The sequence below is a fragment of the Neopsephotus bourkii genome, unplaced genomic scaffold (assembly GCF_033783945.1).
Source record: "Neopsephotus bourkii isolate Nb327-2 ecotype Australia unplaced genomic scaffold, CSIRO-AGI_Nbou_v1 NB_1655, whole genome shotgun sequence".
Taxonomy (NCBI): domain Eukaryota; kingdom Metazoa; phylum Chordata; class Aves; order Psittaciformes; family Psittacidae; genus Neopsephotus; species Neopsephotus bourkii.
Window position 1 is genome coordinate 7727198 of NW_026902129.1, and position 18370 is coordinate 7745567.

Below are 18370 nucleotides of genomic sequence, written 5' to 3' on the forward strand. Positions count from 1 at the left end.
ACATCAATTAACCCAAATCTAGATTAATTAATCTGACAGTTAATTTGCTATAGATCCAGCAGTTACAATAAGGGAAAACAAACTCGTGCCTATTAAAGTCATCAGAATGAGCTCCCTTGACTCTAACAAAACTGGGATCAAGCTCATTTATTGAGTCTATTTCTCTCTCCTAAATCTCCACTGCAATCTGGTATTTTCTTCCCCAGCATCTTCAACTGCTTTACCAAGAACAGAGTCAAGGAAAGACAAGAGGAAAAAAGGAATCTGGAGTTAATCAGTTTTGTTTTAAGGGTGATCTTAAATCTTGCATCCCACCTGCACAGCGTCTATGAAGATTGATCGGATCATTCCTTGACCTGCTCAGATAAATCAGGGTTCCAAACAAACCGCTGTGATTAATCAATTCAGGAGGCACTATAAGCCAATTGCTAAATTATAGATTAACCCAAACTAGCAAAACAGGGCAAGCAGTCGCAGCAAATTCCCCACAATCACAGCAGACCTTGTGAAGTAGGCCACTTGAGTTTTTAATGATCAGTGTAGTGCCTGCAACCACAGGCATAGAGAGAACAAGGAAAATATAAAGGGAAAAAGAAGAGAAACATTTAAGAATCGTAGTATTCTAATTAAGAATTGTAGTGTTCTGATTAATCATTTACTGGAAAAGTAGGTCCAATGGTGTTTATGCAAGGAGGTCTGTCGTGGTTTTACCCCAGCCAGCAGCTAAGTACCATGCAGCCGCTTATTCACTGTCCCAGTAGGATGGGAGGAGAATCGAAAAAGGATAAAACCCACAGGTTGAGATAAGAATGGTTTAATAATTGAAATAAAGTAAAATATAGTAATAACAACAACAATGGTAATGACAGAGAGAAGACAGAGAGGAATAAAACTCACTAAGCACATGCAACTGCTCACCACCCACTGAACAATACCCATCTCATACCCAAGCAGTGAGAAGTGGCTCCCAGCCAGCTCCCCCCAGCTTATATTCAGAGCATGATGCTCTGTGGTATGGAATATCCCTCTGGGAGTTCAGCTCAGCTGTCCTGGCTATGATCCCTCCTAGGCTCTTATGCCCATCCTCACTGGTAGAGCATGGGAAACTGAAAAGTCCTTGCCGTAGAGTAAGCACTACTTAGCAACAACGAAAACATCGGTGTGTTACCAGCCTTGTTCTCACACTAAATCCAAAACACAGCACTTCACCAGCTACTAAAAAAATCCTAACTCTATCCCAGATGAAGACAAGGTTTCAGAAACTGGCTTTCACAGCGTGTCATTCACTTCAATTTTATAATAACCCTCAAAAGAATGTATCACCCTCTGAGAATACTGTTTTAAAACTCCTACTCTGGTGATGCAGTATGCACTTATACAAATATTTCTATCCACTTATTAAACAGACACCACATCCCAATATTAAAGCCTATTTGTGTGTGTGTCTTTTGACCACCAAAAAGGAGCTTTCAATTATACAAAACTATCAGCTGCACAAACACTTCTCTGGAAACTCACAACATGATAACACCTTTAAAATGACTATGAAATGAACTATTGCGATGATAAAGGAAGATCTGCAACCTCCAAGAGTGAGGCAATTATTCTAAAGATTCCAGGAAAACGCCCTGACCTCATGAAAATGACTTCCTGAAGAAGTCATCTGAAGGCATCTTTTGATTCATATGAAAGACACGTAAAGGTTGAGTCCCCCTTTCTTCTGGTTGAAGACTTTCCACAAGAAGGACTCCTTATGCAAACACCTCTTCAGCAACGTCATGGTAAGCACACAGGGAATGAATGGCTCCACTGGCATTCATTTTGTGAGTAAGTTGAAGGGGAGAACGTAAAACTGTGTAGTTAATCATGTATGAGTGAAATCACCCAATCAAGTAATACCCAGCAGGTCTAGCCTAGGCTGTGATTCATTCTGGGTGCCCGTCTGTTTCTACATGGAAATAAAAGCCCAAAGAAAACAACAACAAAGAAGTCTTCTATTATGGAACAGTGTGAAATCCTTTAGTTCATGCTTTTCTAATCATCATTTAACAGTGCTTGAATTGGCCTTTGTGCCACATGCTTTTTTATAATCCTGCACAAATTACTGCTGTTGACCATAAACTGTATCTTTCCACATTAGTGCTTCTAGAGACAGCACTCTATGACAGCGAAACTGTGCAAGAATAAAAGCACTAATAGGTTTGTCTCAATGCATTACTTATTGCTTGTCTCTTAAGCTTTACTTGGCCTTCTTCATTGGTTCTGCTCAGTTACTTTCACCAGTGGCTTTCAGAGACACTAAGGGTTTATTGAAGGATTAGTTTATAAATTGTAGACCTGTAGTCATGTATTAAAGGTCACTGAAAGCTTATTGATTTAGAGAAAACTGCAGTAATAACTTAGAGAGCATGAAAAAAAACCCCACTGCTGTTTGCTTTTCCTCAACTCAGAACAGCCAATACACTTACAGACCTTTAAGAAACCTTTTTTTTCCCCTAATGATCCATCATTTTGTATGAAAAATTCAACACTGAAGAAACCAGAAGGGAACAGAAGGTTACAACGATCTGAGGCAGAACCAACCTTCTATTCCCCCAGATGCCATAACAGACCCCGGGGAAGAGATTATTCAATTAATAATAATTTTCTCACTTTAATTAATGGAATGGAAATAAACTGATTGCCTCTTTCCATCAAAATCTTCCTTATAGGCTGTTGAGCTTCTTCTATTAATATTGTAAGCAAGGATCACATTATACATCAGCATGAACGAGGCAGAAAAGTCACTGCATAGATTATCAATGCAGATCTCTCAAGAAGACCTTGTTAACAATGATCTAGCACAAAAACGTAGAAACCTCATGGCCTGTGAAAATTAACATTGGAAAGGCCAACGTATTACAAAGGTCTTACTATAGAAATGAATTAACAATCCCATGCTGAATGCATCTCACTAGCACTAGCATGTTGGAGGTATACTGGGGCCTACAAGTATCTGCATAGACCCCTCAGGAGAAACCCAAACGTGTAACTTGTGTGCTAAGACACAGCTACTCCAACAGGTGAGATGGACAGAACCAAGGAAGTCAAATGGACATAAGGGAGACTGGGGAAGAATGGGAGACCCAGATTTTAACCTCATTAGAACTGCACAGGAAGAGGCAACCTTCTCATGGTTACCCAAAGGTAACAGTAATGTCCCAGGGCTTCGTGCTGCAAAGAGCCATTCATGTATACAGAGGACTTATGACCTGACGTGTGTAATAGCACAGCTGTGGGTCCAACTCATCACTGTATATGCATAGATGTCCCCAGGATCAGGATCATCACCTGTAATCGGGTTTAGAAAGGGACAAGACAATAAATAAACTGACAACAATGACAGAGATTGATGCAGAAAAAATCTTAACGGATATTCTTCTTAAGGACTTGCTATATAGATATGACACACGCTTCCCCTCTCCTTGCAGTGTATTACTTTACCTGCAGCAATGTCTTCCAGTTTTGGGGTTCTTTTTGTCTCTTTTCCTTATGAGCCAAACTTCTTTCAGTGAGGATCTCTGCACACCTTTGGCAGCAGATATTCTCTCATTTCATGCCATGTGCACAGTTTGGCTGGTGCCTCTACAGCACCTCGTTGGGTGTTTATTTCCCAAGTATTACAATATCTAACACCAAACCAGAGATACTTTTTTCAGTGTAGACCAGAAAAAGAGGAGACCTAGAAAAATGTTCATCTAGAAAAAGAGGAAGCCTGCAACTATTAGAATGGATGGAGACAAGGTAATCCCTGCCAGAAGATACTTACAATGCAAGCCTGTATTTCAACCTTTCACAGCAACATAACTCCCATGCTGAAACCTAACTTGAATGCCAAAGTTTCACAATTTACAGGACATTCTTCTCGGAAGGATTACATTCCTTGCTCAGATTTGCCAGAAATGACCATTGCTTAGAAAAGCAACACACTGCTTTGGGATCAAAGAGGTACTTCGTTCACTTCAATGCATACACGAATAGTCTGTACCGTTAGCATTAAATGAAGTTACGACGGGCACTGAAGTGTGACCAGACTTCCCAGACGGTTTCAATGTCTGGGAAGAAAAGCTCAGTAGGTTCATAAATCTAATCTATCTTTTTCATAATAAAACCTAGGGCAGCAATAATTGCAATAAAGTTTTACAAGGTGTCCTGAGAGGAATAAAGAAATAACTGCTCTCTGCACCACAGCTAAATGAAGCAAAATTAGTTGGGTTTTTTTTTTTAAAGCCCATAAGGAATTCAAATCAACAGAACTTTGTAAAGGATGCTGGCAAAAGACTCCTGGGGCAGACTCTAATTATTGGTTGCTTTGATTTTAGTGACCTTGCTTATCTTTCTAAACAGACATTTTGAACAAGAAAGTTTCAAATGCCCAGACAGTGTAAAGGCTGCTTTGGGTGCAAGACTTACAAAGAACAAACTTCTGTAAGTTAAACTAAGTTGTTTTAGTGTCTTTTTGTCATGTTAATCCCCATTCTTCACAACACAAATCAGACCACTAAGCTCAATGCACATGTGATTTCAGTGGCAGAGATGAAAAACCGAGTCTTCGGAACTCCAAAGAGCCTACAGAGGTGAGCCACAGGCAGTGACAGTAGCAATGTGCCAGCTGCTAAGAACTCTCCCTCTATTTGCAGCATGTCCATGAGCTGACACTTCCCTCCAAGCATTTCTGGTGCCTTTTAAAGCCTTACCATAGATTACACCTTCCAGAGTATGTAAAAGAGAAACAGCAAGTGCAGGTACAAAACTACCCATCCTCACGCAATTACTGTTCACAGTGATCAAGCAATCCTGATGAGAAACCGATGCTCCACAAGGCAGCTGGAATACACTTAATTTCCCCACACGAAATACAGCACAGGGAATTTGTCAACACTTGGCAGTAACATATTGCTTTATACTTTCTGAAGCGAAACAAAACAACTAAAGTCAAATGTTCCAAAATATGGTAGGGTGAAGACTGGAATGCTCAGTCAATGCAAAAGAAGTATAAACATTTATACAGCGCTAAACCCATCACAGATACTTCACCTCTCTAATTCTTGTCATTTCCACTCTTCTGTCCCTGCTGCCATCAAATTCCTAACTTATAGTCCCTATAGAAAGCAAACAGGGTAGTCATCTGACAAGTACTATACGCTATCTGTCAAACACAAGTGATTTTGCAGGCTGCTCTACCATAGCAGCCTTATCTTACACCCACCAAAAGGTATAAAGGGCCTGAATTTTAAAGAAGCTTCAAATGTTTTCCTTCTTTGACAGCCATAATTAATTTAAAACCATTTCTGCATTCATGAATGATCTGATGCAACTCTTACTACTTTTAGCTTTCCTGCAAAAGTCTGAACTGCAGCCTCAGGCAAATACATATCGAAATCAAACACTTGTGCACACCATGAAAACATGCATTCTCCAAAAGAAAAGAGACAAAAAAGATCCTGCAGAATCAAGACTACTGTGAAAATTGTCAATAGGTTCGTAAGATTCATCTTGCCCTGGTTCTCTTCTTCACCCATTCCTGTGCTAACTTTCCCCTCATCTTCCCTATAAGCGGTCCTAAAGGACTATTCTTGTTCCTATTCACTTCTCCCTCTTTAGCCTCCCTTTTGGCACTATCATCTGCAAACAAATTTGACTACCATCTCTCTGCTCATAGCTCAAAGACTCCCTTTATTTCCAGACCCATCTTCTTCTGCCCAAGTTGAAATCTTAGCCTTTCTCGTACCTTTCTGCCTTGATTTCAAGCAGATTAAAGCACATTTCTCCCTCCAGAAACACATTTCTCTACTGTGGACTTGTCACTTTCTCTGACATTCTAGGCTTCACATGCCATTTGTACATCTCTTCCAAGGTTTTCTAATCTAAGCGATTTAAAGGCCACATACACACAATGTGGTGAAGGCTGTGTTGTGCTAATTCTCCTTTTCATTTGAGCAGCAGCAATCTGATCCATCTCGTGTCTCAGGCTTACATGGTTGTGTTACTAAGGGTTGTTACCCCTTTCAATTTAAGCTACCTCAAGAAGCAGATCCTATGAGGGGTGGCACAACTAAGTGACTGGCAGATATAAGCTGGACTAGGTGATCTGGGACCCTGTGCCAAGGAAGAAGCAGGGTGCAAGGGTGCATCTGGTTGTAGAAGGTACACTTTCAGGCAGGCTGTGTAACACAGACAATCTGTCACATTACATCTCTTCTTCAGCCTCTCAGCATCTCACATTTTGCCTATACCATGTTCTCCAGCACTGCTCTGTACAGTTCTGCTCCCTTTCAGCTTTGCAGAATAACTCTATTGCTTATACAACACAGAGTCATTTGCCTGCCTTCTGTTTTTCAGGCAATAAACTTACAGATATTTAATACACCCAGGATATTTATAAAACTGCAACCTCCCAGGATAACAAACTCATTATCCTGACACTTCACATTACTGTCATCCTACACATGCGACAATAAATAACTCCTCTACGTTTCTGCATTTGCATTAGAAACCCTCTTTAGCCACTACTGTTAATTTTGCCTGCACTTCAAAATGGGGGCTGTACTTTTCCTACACCTCATTCTCTATTTCATCTGCTACAGCTCTTCTTCAGTCCCACTGAACATGCCAAACACAACTGGTCCGACCATTTCATAACTAAGGGGTAGAATCATAGAACGGTTTGGCTTGGAAAGGACCTTAAGATCATCCAGTTTCAACCCCCTGCCATGGGCAGGGATGCCTCACACTAGACCATGTCACCCAAGGCTCTGTCCAACCTGGCCTTGAACACTGCCAGGGATGGGGCAGCCACAGCTTCTCTGGGCACCCTGTGCCAGCGCCTCAGCACCCTCACAGGAAAGAACTTCTGCCTTAGATCTAACCTGAACTTCCCCTGTTTCAGTCTGAACCCATCACCCCTTGTCCTATCACTACAGTCCCTGATGAAGAGTCCCTCTCCAGCATCCTTGTAGCCCCCTTCAGACACTGGAAGCTGCTCTGAGGTCTCCACGCAGCTTCTCTTCTCCAGGCTGAACAGCCCCAATGTTCTCAGCCTGTCTCCATACAGGAGCTGCTCCAGCCCCTGAGCATCCTCATGGCCTCCTCTGGACTTGCTCCAACAGCTCCATGTCCTTCTTATGCTGAGGACACCAGATCTGCACACAGAGCTGCAAGTGGGGTCTCACAAGAGCAGAGTAGTAGATGGAAATACCTTTCAGGACTGCTTCCCCTCACCACCCGGGGTGCTGAGCTCCCTTCCAGTATCTCAGATGTACCTGTCACAACCACTCTGCTCTGGCATCTCAAGTATCCTGTGCTCCATCTACTTCATCCTTCACTTTTCCTTGCTACATTCCTCACTGTTTTCTAAAACTTCCTCATTCTTTTGGTATTTCTTTTGCCCTTGGACTCATCTTTTGCCCTTGGACTCATCTTGTTTGCCGAACAGAGCCACAGTGGGCATAAGCAATATATAAAAATAACCATTCATACTGGTCTCTTCCTGGTGCATCCTCAATACCATACACACATACAGATTCAAACACTGCCAGTACCACTGTTATCCCGTAACAGAACTGCTGATTATTGAAACACAACCTGCATGACCAGTACAAATCCAAGCATTCATAAGACTCCTTTCCACCTTTTCCACCCTTTTGTGGCATGCATGTACACACCTGGCATTTTATTTTCTTCTATCTGCATAGCACATCCTGCAGTATCTGAGTGAAAAATAACAATGCTGCTTCTGCAATGTTGTGCAGCTCCAGTGATGGAAGAAGAAAGGTTTGCAGCAACAAGGGAAAAACATTACTAGACAATTTGGAATGGTAAGAAGAAGGAAAAAAGGCAAAAAGGAAAAAAGACAAGGAAAAGGGTCCAATGTCCTTTACATCAGGTCCAAGAGACTAAACAGCCACTGGGAGCAGTGCTATTCCTTTAATACTTTAAATTTGGTATTAACCTCAATCCTGAGTAGAAGATGACCAACTGGATTCAGCCTCGATTTAACACCAATTAGTGATAAGAGGATGAAGCTTTCTACACCAAGCTCCAAGACCCCAACCATCAGTGTTCTGCGCTGACTGACTGTGCTGTGTGCTACAGTAACACTGTCACTGCTATGGCACATATCTCTTTGTGGCCACCCTGTTTTTTAAATGTAATAACAGACTCCGAGTGTGTTTCTTTACAGAGTCTCCAGCCATAAAAGTGAGGAAATAGCAGTTATAATGGTGGCAGGGCTTCCATTTCCCTTGAATTTACTTCCACCAGTTAAATGATGCTGGGTTCAAATCATCCAACTGATTGGCAAAGCCAGCTCCATCATTTTTTCTTTGAGGCTATTGTTAAGAAGTCTAGAGTATAATCTACTGATTACGGTAGATTCCCACTTCTCTGCATCCTTACTTTGATTGTGGTAATCATAAAGCAGCTCCGTGATCATCCTTCCCATCAAAGAAGAGGACAGAGCAGAGTAGCAATCTTCAAGTGAAAAAGGGAGACAAAGTTCTGCTTTCTGTGAGTAAAACAATTCAAAAGGTAGGAATGATTTCTGACCTTTAGCCTGCGGTCCTGGTCTCCGCTGCACAGAGAATTTACAGACACTTTAAAGGTCTTCCAAGCTGGATTTAAGTTATTCATCACAACCTGGGAGGGAAAAGAAAGGAAGGGAACCCTTAACAATTGCACATCTCCAAACAGAATGCTAACAAGAGCATTTCCAATACAGTACTGTTTCCAATACCGTACGTTCATCAAAAGGAGAAGAAAGCAGAGTTCAGCTGGAGGTCTGCAGAAAAAACATGCAAGGGATATGTGCCCTTGAGCTACCTGCAGTTTGCAACACTCCTCCTCAGGAAAGCCCCAGAAAGAAGCACGGGTGGGAAATGGACCCGTACACAGATCATGGTGCAGAGATTGCCCCAGTACTGCTATGCTTCAGGGGGAGCATAACTCACAAGGGAAAGGTTGTAGAATACATCACTGAACTGGAAGCCATGGAAGAGGTGCAGGACTGGTCAATGGGGATAAGCAGCATTAATTTACACACACATGGTCTGCCTTGCTAGTAAGACTTTATGGGATCCATAATAGACAGGCTCATAATCCCAGATACAGCTCCAGCCTGTACCCCTAAAAGCTGCTTTGAAGACAGTGCCAGTCCATACCATGGAAGCAATAATGGCACTGGGACATAGGATACTAATGTAAAGCACCCAGATTTACAAAACTCATAACATCAGCATCCTGAGATGAGGTAGAGAATTGCAATATAGTATTAAGAGCAAAAATACGATCCTCTCTGTAGCATGATTTGGGCTAAACACCATATGTAGAACTCCTGACCTTCAAACAGAGTGTCTTCCAGTTTAATTACATTTGGATCTTTGGCTTCAGTACCATCTTCCCTTACTCTCATGGGCATAAGTCAAGACCTGATACCCATTAGCCAATAATTACATGACAGATGGAAGTGTTTTGAAATGTGGGTGCTTGTAATGCCTTTTGTGAAATGAGGAGCATAAACTACTCCTTCTGACAGCCCACCTGCGTCCCTGGAATGTGAATCCAACTCTATTCCTTACCTCAGTCCTGTGAACAAGTTGTTGGGTTGCATCATCATTCACCCGGAAAATCTCCAGAAAAGGATCAGATTTGCTGAAAAAGTCCTAAAATAAAATATAGGACAGGTTACTCCTGAGACTTGATTTTCCTTGAGCCTTTCAGGCACACTGTGCTGGTGCTCCCCTGCCTGCTAATGAAACAGGACAGCCAGCAAGGCTTTAGTGAGACCTCTGGGTGTGTCTGAGCAATATTTCATCCTTGTCCTTGTTCCACCAGGATTTCCATGGCACATTTCCTCTTTAAGGTGTGCTAACAGGGTCCATGTTAAGATGACAGAGCAGGGGAATACAGAAAATTACCTGGCATCTCTTAAGAACCAGCAAATCTCTTAAGTATGCTCACTGCACTGCAGAATGCCTCCTCCTAACCATGCATCCAGCTGACAACCCTGAGCATTCTTACACAAACCTCAATTAAGTTGCTTTCTGTTTAAGTCTGGCCAAAGCACCTTTTGTTTCAACAACATCTCATTTCTTGTGGCCATGCTGGCTGGGGGTGGGAGTGTAGCTGGATGTTAGCCCTCCATAGCTGGAGGGGAGAAGCCAGCCGACCCAGATTTCTAACAGCACAATGCTGCAAAAGCAGGATTCAAATGGACTCAGCCCATTTTCCATAGTTTCAACTCCCTCCTTTAGTTTCTTCTTCGAAAGAACCACATGATTAACTTTATGCATATGAATATTATTCTTCTCCACAGGCCATATCCAAAACCAGAGACCTGCACATCAGCTTGGGGAAGTGAGGAATTCTGCTCTTGTAGTATTTCTATAAAAGCCTTAGTGTAAAAATGACTGTAATATGCATAGTCCTACAATTTTCTCCTCACCAAATGCCCATCATACTTATATTTGACTAGCTGAATAGACACTGGAATGGGAACAACTTTGGATAGGATGCTACCGAAAGTCTGAGCACATCATTTTGGTCAAATTTGTCTGTAGGGCATGATTACAATTCCAGAACTGCAAAATAAGCAAATAAGCCAGGGCTTTGGAAAGGGCCCCATGAATTTGAATGCCTGGAGAATAAAGTGAGTCCTGCAGATCATGAAGCCTTGGGCAAGGCTCAAGCAACCTGAAGTCTTTTCCATCCCTAAAGATGACACCTACCAGTGTTTTCAGAGTTCTGTTCTATGAATGATCTGTTTCTTTTCACACTAGAGGAAAGGTAATGGCACGTTTAGAACTGCTGCAAAGCACGTGCATATGTGTTTGTTAAATCTTAACGTGTGGAGCTCTAAGCAACAAAGCCATGAGTTTGTCTATGTGTTCCAATTACATGGCTATAGGACATTCAATGTGAACGTGTGTAGAATGAGCACAAACCCCAACAAATTCTGTAACTCCAGAGCTTGCATTAAGGCCCTGATGTAGATGTAGTATCTGCACTCTATTCAGCACTTGTAACTGACAGTATATAGGGGGTTTTGATGATCCAGTTCTGCCAGATTACTACTGCATAGTGAAGAGAACAAGCAGAGAGTGAGGCTGCTGGTTTAATCTTAGAAATGCCATAAATCCGGAGCGCACAGGGATAAAAAAGATTGAGCTGGCTCTTCTCCCATGTAAGTACACTGATTAAAGCTGACTATAAGCCTAATGTTAACAGATTCTTCATCAAACCTCGGTTTGATAAGAGAAGTTATCGGAAAGAAAACACCTCAAAATGATACGTCCCAAGAATGCACCCTGGAGTGCAGAAAGGTTCAGAAAGGAAACCAGGATTTTGTGTAGCATTCCCAGCTCAGTATCATGAAAGCTGAAACAGCATTTTAACACAAGGGGAGTCATTCTTAATATCTGATGTTAGCTATTAAGGCAATACCACCAAAAATGAATTAATGCTGCACGGTATCGTATATCACCCCCCTTGAATGGAAAGCCAATGCCTAATTCCCTTCAGAATGAAGGTACAAACAAAACATCCTTCAATACGGAAGATGCTTTGCAACAACTCCAAAATGATGAGCTGAAGAAACATTTTGCTTTGGTAGCTGTTCATGTTTCAAAGCTTTTTTATTGTTATGCTGAATCTATCAGCTTTGCATAGTCTCGCAGGCATAGCCTCTCAAAGAAGAATCGCAGCAATAAAGGTTTAATGCTTTGCTACTTTAATAATGTTTAAATGATTAATGTACTTGCTAGTGGTAGAATTCATGTTGTTCTTTCAGTATGTGCAGCAGTTACACAGTAGTAACACAAGTACAAGGCTTAAACTTTAATATGTATGTAAAAGAGCTGTATTTGTAGTTTGCAGCATTTGCTGGAGAATCTCTCCTTAGCAATGATAACTGCCTCTTTCAGACCAGGAAAAGCAGTTTGCCTGCCCCAGTGCTCGTTATTTATTATAGCTATCATCAAAACGTAGCTGCTTGTTATGGAAATTGTGACATGGCTATTAATGCAGCAGAACCTTCCCAAAAGTTACTGTTCCACTGTGAAGGGTTCTCAGTGGATCTCTTGAAACAAAGACGTGCCAGCTGAGCACACAGGGCTCCAATGAAACGTGAAAATGCGGTTGTACCTTCCAAACAAGCACTGCAATAAAAAATACACCCTTTATCTCTGCAAAGTCACTTCACCAAAGGAAACTTTCATACCCGTGGCTTTCCTATGATGTGTCACTGAATGTTTCTGCCATCCTTACGGGAAAAATGGAGTCGGCTTTGCTTGGGTTGTTGCTTCTCTAAACCTCTTGCAGTTTTATGTGGAGGGAGTGAAAACCACCCCAATAATACAGCCAACAAATATACTCTGTCTGTTAAGTTATACTAACAAATCCTGTTAAAACTGTCAAAAATGTGCTGTTCACATCTTTTTCTCTAGCAGAGGAAACTCGTATGCTTAAGGACCACAATCTGGATCCTCTTTCAAGGACTTTGCCTTTGAAGGGTGAAGAAGAATATTCCTATCCATTCAAGATACCACTTATGGTAATAGATGGATAGGATTTACTTTGATTTCTAGCTTTAAAGCACATCCAGAACCTCCCTCACCACCTTCCCTTATCTGCAAGCTGTGAGACATAAGGATTCATTAGGTGTCTTCTGCCACCCCTACAGCTACCAGTGCAGGAATCCCTGGGGTAACAAAGGTGACCCTGTGTAGCAGGGCAAGAACAATTGCTTCCACAGGCTTTCCCTGTCTTTCAGGAGACTCCAAGGCCAGTTCCAGCCCTCAATTTGTTTCTCTGATGTTACATCTCTGCTCAGGTCTTCTCTGAGTAGGGAAAGGCATGTAAAACGATGATCAGGATCTGACAAGAGGAACTCTTCTCTATTCTCTGATGAACTGACCTTTATGTGACATTGGAGCGCTCACGCTTTTTCATCGATGGCTAAACTATGCGACCTAAGTAATTTCAGGCCTTAATACCAGCAATTACTAACAGTGCCTTGCAAGTACTGATGTCAAAGTTCACTGTAAGCCATACTGAAAGCCTTTTCTTACAAATGAGGTAGGCCAAGGTCCAGCCAGGTTTAGAGCTACATCCCTAACTGGAGGAAACTGAAACGCTTCTTTCAACTGTAACAGGCTTCCAGTGATTTTTACCAGTTGAAGACAAGAGTTTTGGTTCAGATTACACACATAGAGTCGTTGTTTGAGTTGCACACTGCATCACCCAGGAATTTTGTATAGAATCGTAGAATGGTTTGGGTTGGAAAAGACCATCAGATCATCCAGTTCCAACCCACTGCCATGGGCAGGACCAGCACACACTAAACCATGTCACCCAAGACTCCATCCAACCTGGCCTTGAACACTGCCATGGACAGAGTATTCACAACTTCCTTGGGCAACCTGATGAAGCTCACCTTGCCTGGATGTGATAAAATGGCAAGAGTGACAATATTTTTGCAGCATTTCAAAATGATCCTCCTTAACTTAGACCCATAAAGTGTTTCCATCACTCTCTAAAGCTGTTGTCCAGACAACACTAGCTCAGAAGAGCACTCTGGCAGTATCCCTTTTATTTCTACCAACAAAAGCCATAAGAAATCATAATATTTATACAGATCACATTTTACATTTGTGGAAAAGGAATGACCAAGTGGAAGCTCACTATGCTGTGTAAGTTCTTTCCTTTATCCTAGATGTGACAGCACGTGGAGCAGGACTTGCGTACAACTTTGGAAATCACATCTAAAGATGGCTGTCTACAGAGAGATGGTTACATCTACATTTTGACACCTAAATCAATTCTGCGATTCAGAAACACTAAGACTCCAGCAACTGAAGGCTGTTCATCTTTCACATGAGAAGCAAATTCAGGTCCTGATCATTTAGGATTATTAATGATCCTGAGCACGGGAATGTTATTTACCTGTGTCATCTACATAAATTCCGCTGTTATTCATCTTCTTGGGTGTTTTCTGCTCGCCTGAGATTTTCTGGCAGCATTGATCAGAAATACTATTCATCAGCTAGGGCCTGATTTTGACAATCTGATGTCTGCATCCAAAAGTACTCTCACTGATTTGATTTTAAGCTATTCACAATGTCACAAACACATGCTTGGATCATTAGAACCAGAAACTTTTGTAGAGTGTGACCATATGCCTCTAATTAGAAGCAGCTTTATATATAAGAATGGTAGATACTGTAATCCAGTACAGCTGTAATTATTCAGTTATATGGAAAGCCCTATTGGTATCATAGTCTTATGACATCTATATACAAAAACATCCCCCAGATTCCCACAAATAATTATGTCTGCTATTACACTGAAAGAACAGTGTGCTTTACAAGCAGTCAGCTTACAAGCATCTCAAGCAGTGTTGCTTGAAGTGCTTAATATATGTTTATGTCATTAAACAACAACAGCTGTTTTCAGAGATGGGTAGTGCTCATAAAGAAGAGCACTGTTCGAGTCAGTGGGGAGTCTTCTTATTAAAGAGGGACAAAGTTATTAACAAATCTGCAAGAACCTTTTCCTCACATTCACGCTATGTTTTGTTGAACCAAATGTACATCATGACTCAGCTCTTTGGAAGTTTTCAAGCTTTATTTTAAGATGCTTCAAGCACAACGTCTTTGACTACTTACAGAAAGTTCACTTCTCTAAGCACTTCTGATCCGTGGCATTTTAAATGATTAAATTGTCTTGGTTACAGTGTAATTAACTGTCTTGGTTTTAATTAGATTCCCTTGATTATTTTTTGTTGAATTACTTTGTAACTTGAGGAAAGCCTCACTGTGAGCATTCATCTGAAATCTCGGTTGTGTTTCATAACAGAAGGCCAAAAAAGATCCATTAGGGAAAATCTCATCAAATCCTATTTGCAGGCATTCTTATGTCATTCAGCGAGGTTAATACCAAGCAGCTTACCTTGTCATCCAATTTCCGTGCACTGAAGGAAAGCTCAACGTAGTCGTCATTGCCAGACAATTCCTCTGCAATCACCTAAATGGAAAGCTGCACTTGAGTTTTGCATAAAGGAATGACAGGGGAGAAAGGTGCCATTTCCCAGTGTGAAGGCTCTAGACCCCATTAGCATGGTACAAGTTAATATGTTTCCTTTTGCAATCAGCACTAAGAGCATTCAGTGAGTCCCTTCCTCAGCTGATGGGTGCCACCGTTTTAAGCCTACAAACCCCAAATCACTCTGTATCACTCAACTATGTCTTGTCAGTCTCCTGTCAATATACAGACATCAACATCCGTCAGGGACCCCTTTCCTCTGACCAAATACTTTTCGTCAGACAGGAAAAAATAATGCTTCAGCATAATTTGGCCAGCTAAATGGAAAAAGAAGTGAAGTCACCTGTCATTGGTTGCTATGAAAGGCACATTTACATTAGAGGAGCTCTCCTGGTATAGTTTTTCTGCAATAGCTACACTGGCAAAACCATTTACTGTAGACTGGGCCAGAATAAAGTAACAGTAAAGTAATGTAGTGTGATGCCTTCAGGTGGTGTAAACTATGCTGCTGACGATGCCAGCCACTGTGCTGTGCAATGCTGCTAACCCCAACACCCCAATAACCCCAACCAAAACAGCCATTAAAATGCTTCAGTGGAAAGAAGGTATTAACGAAACCTGGGATATTTCACTGAGATATGTTCTTTGAAACAAACCACATTATATTCTATTTGACAGTTATAAGATCTCTCCCTACTGTAAATATTCTCTCCAGGGATTAAACTGCCCAGAAGAACCTGCTTCCAAGGTGTTTTATACCCACAGCCACACACTTGGCGGCCACATCAGCTCCCCAGCCAGGCTCAGACCATCTCCACCACATGGACTCCAGGTCCTCATGGAGTTTCTTCGGCAGAAACTAACTTAAGACTCTGCACTGGGCATAACTGGCAGGGTTTTGGTAGCAGAGGCTTCAGGGGTGACCTGTGCAAGGAGATGTGAGCCCCATAGGTGGTTTGGCACCCCGAAACATCAACTCATCAGTGGTGCAATACAGCATCTCTGTGTGAACACAGTTAAGAAAGGGAGGAAGCTGCTAGGGGCAGGAGGCACAAAGGGAACAGAAGTAGGAGCCCTGTGAGTTCACGCTAAAGAAGAACCAGGAAGAGGTACGGAGAAAGGGATGTTGCTGGGATCATAGCTGGAGACGCGCTCTTGGAAGGAGGTGCTCCATGCCAGAGGAGTTATCTCTGAGGGCACAGGTAAGCCTATGTTGGAGCAGGGATGCCCCCAAAGGGACCAGGGCCTGTGTGTAAGCCCAAAGCAAAGCTGAGAAAAAGAGTAAGAAGCAGAGTAGTAAAAAGGTAGATTTTCTATGCTCTGATCCTGACCTGTGCCACCCATCACTTCACTAAAGGGACTGAACACAGCATGAAGTGAAAGCAAAGGGAGTGGAGACTATGAAGGAAGGGGGGTGAAAGAGGTGTCTGAACTGACACTGCGTACAGGGAAGTGGGAGAAAAGGTGTTTTTCCTGAGTTTTTGTCATATATTCCTCAATGCCCAAATCAGTAATTAAAAGTCTATGTTATAATCACCAACAAATTGAATGGAGTTAAATCCCCTGAGTCAGGACTGTTCTGGCTGTGACACCTCACAGCAGTGACCTGTGGTATATTCACACTCAGCCACGTAGGGGTACAGATGCCTAACTGTGCATGCAAGTACCATCCCACAGGCACACAGGAGGTGGTTACCAGGTATGTCCCCAGGTCCTGAAATAATGCTAAATAATCCATCCTGACTCGTTCTGTTGGGACAGCAAACTTTTCACACAATAATTTTTGTCTGAGTTCAGTTTTCTCCCATTCAAGCAAAGTCAACAATTTAGTTCTACTGGCAGGAAGCCAAAGCAAGTAACTAAGGTCCATATTGCACAGTTATCATCCAGTGTTAGGCCAGCAGGGACTATTAACTCATTTTCTTTCACCTTTTGTGTACCACAGAGCATTAACTTTTGCCAGAACACTCTAGTTACAAGCCTAATGATTTTAGATGAACCAGAGCATTTGTGTTTTCCCAAGACTAGACTCCTCTGTGTCCCTCACAGAACAGGAGGGGTCCAGAACACTGTGAAGGTGGAGGAGATAAAGTATGCCCACATAATGCCAGCAGGAAAGCCAAAGCAAGTTATTTAGGAAGCAAAACACCCTCCTGATTCTCCTCAGCCAGATGAGTGGGGAATTCCTTTCCAAGCCTAGATCAAACATGACTTTACCTTATGCATTAAAACAAATCCCTTCCTCTCCAAGCAACAAGGAAGACATCTAAGAAAGAAGATTCCCTGGGCTCTCAGGAAGCATTCTCTCACAGTCTGCTGCCTCTTCTATGGTCGAAGGCAGGAAAAACTCTAAACAGCCAAGCCAAAACAAAGCCATCTGGCTAATTGCACATCAAGGAAAAAAAGCCCTTCTCAACCCCATGAGGCGACAGAGAAGAGATCCCCAAAGCAGAATATTTTATTACAGTCTTTGTTTTAATGCAGAGCTGCAAATGTCACAAGCATACCAGGTTCGGTGCAGACAAGCTTGATCTCCCCAACAAGCCAGCAAAGAGGAAGATGAAAGAGAGGTAATACATTGATTTGCAGATTTCACGATACACGTGGGACTATAACTACCCAGCCTGTAATTGCATTACAATGCAGCTAAAATACCTAATCTCATCACCCTTCTGCGTTTGGTGCTGTTGGGTGCATGTGTGTGTGTCTGCTCTGTTGGTTTCTTGTTTTTAGGAACTGCAAAAAGCCCAATGGCTGAGAAACAACAGATTCCTGCGTGTGTCAGAGTGGGTCAAACAGAGCTTCTGAAGGTTCTAGACCTTCAATTGAAAGTAATCAAGTGGTACAGCTTGCCTGCTGTCAAAGTACTTAAAAGTAGTAGTAATAAGTATTGTAGCTTTCATGCAAATCATACATTATCTGTTGTCATTTCCTTACAAGCATTTGTCAGATGCTTGTAATGTAATTATCTATTAAATAATCGCTCCATCAAGGGTTGTTCTGGTGAGTGAGCTTTTAGGGAGAATTAGTCACATTAGATATTTCTACATAACAGGAAACCAAGAGTGTATTTAAGATGGACTTACTGTTATAGATGACTTTCCTGCTGTGTTCCCATGTTTGAGTAAGGACTTGGAGAGCTTCCGCTGAGAAACAATCTGCACAAAAATCAAAACAAAGGGAATTAAGCCCGAATCTGTAGTAAATACATGGCTTATTATAATCTCATTTTTATGCTGCTTTTTTTTTGGTATCAGAGTAGTGCCTTAATCCATGATCAGAGTTAGCACAGAGT

At 41.9% G+C, this 18370-nt stretch overlaps 1 protein-coding gene across 1 annotated transcript in view; it reads right to left on the reverse strand.

Annotated features, from left to right (window-relative positions):
* CPNE4 (copine 4) overlaps positions 1-18370 on the reverse strand; it is a 172476-nt gene that overhangs the window by 75395 nt on the left and 78711 nt on the right. Inside the window, exons 3-6 of the mRNA XM_061374972.1 lie at positions 18162-18233; positions 14983-15057; positions 9615-9698; positions 8587-8676 (exon numbers count right to left, since the gene is read on the reverse strand). Coding sequence (XP_061230956.1) covers positions 8587-8676; positions 9615-9698; positions 14983-15057; positions 18162-18233 — 321 coding nt within the window. The remainder of the gene's footprint in view (positions 1-8586; positions 8677-9614; positions 9699-14982; positions 15058-18161; positions 18234-18370) is intronic.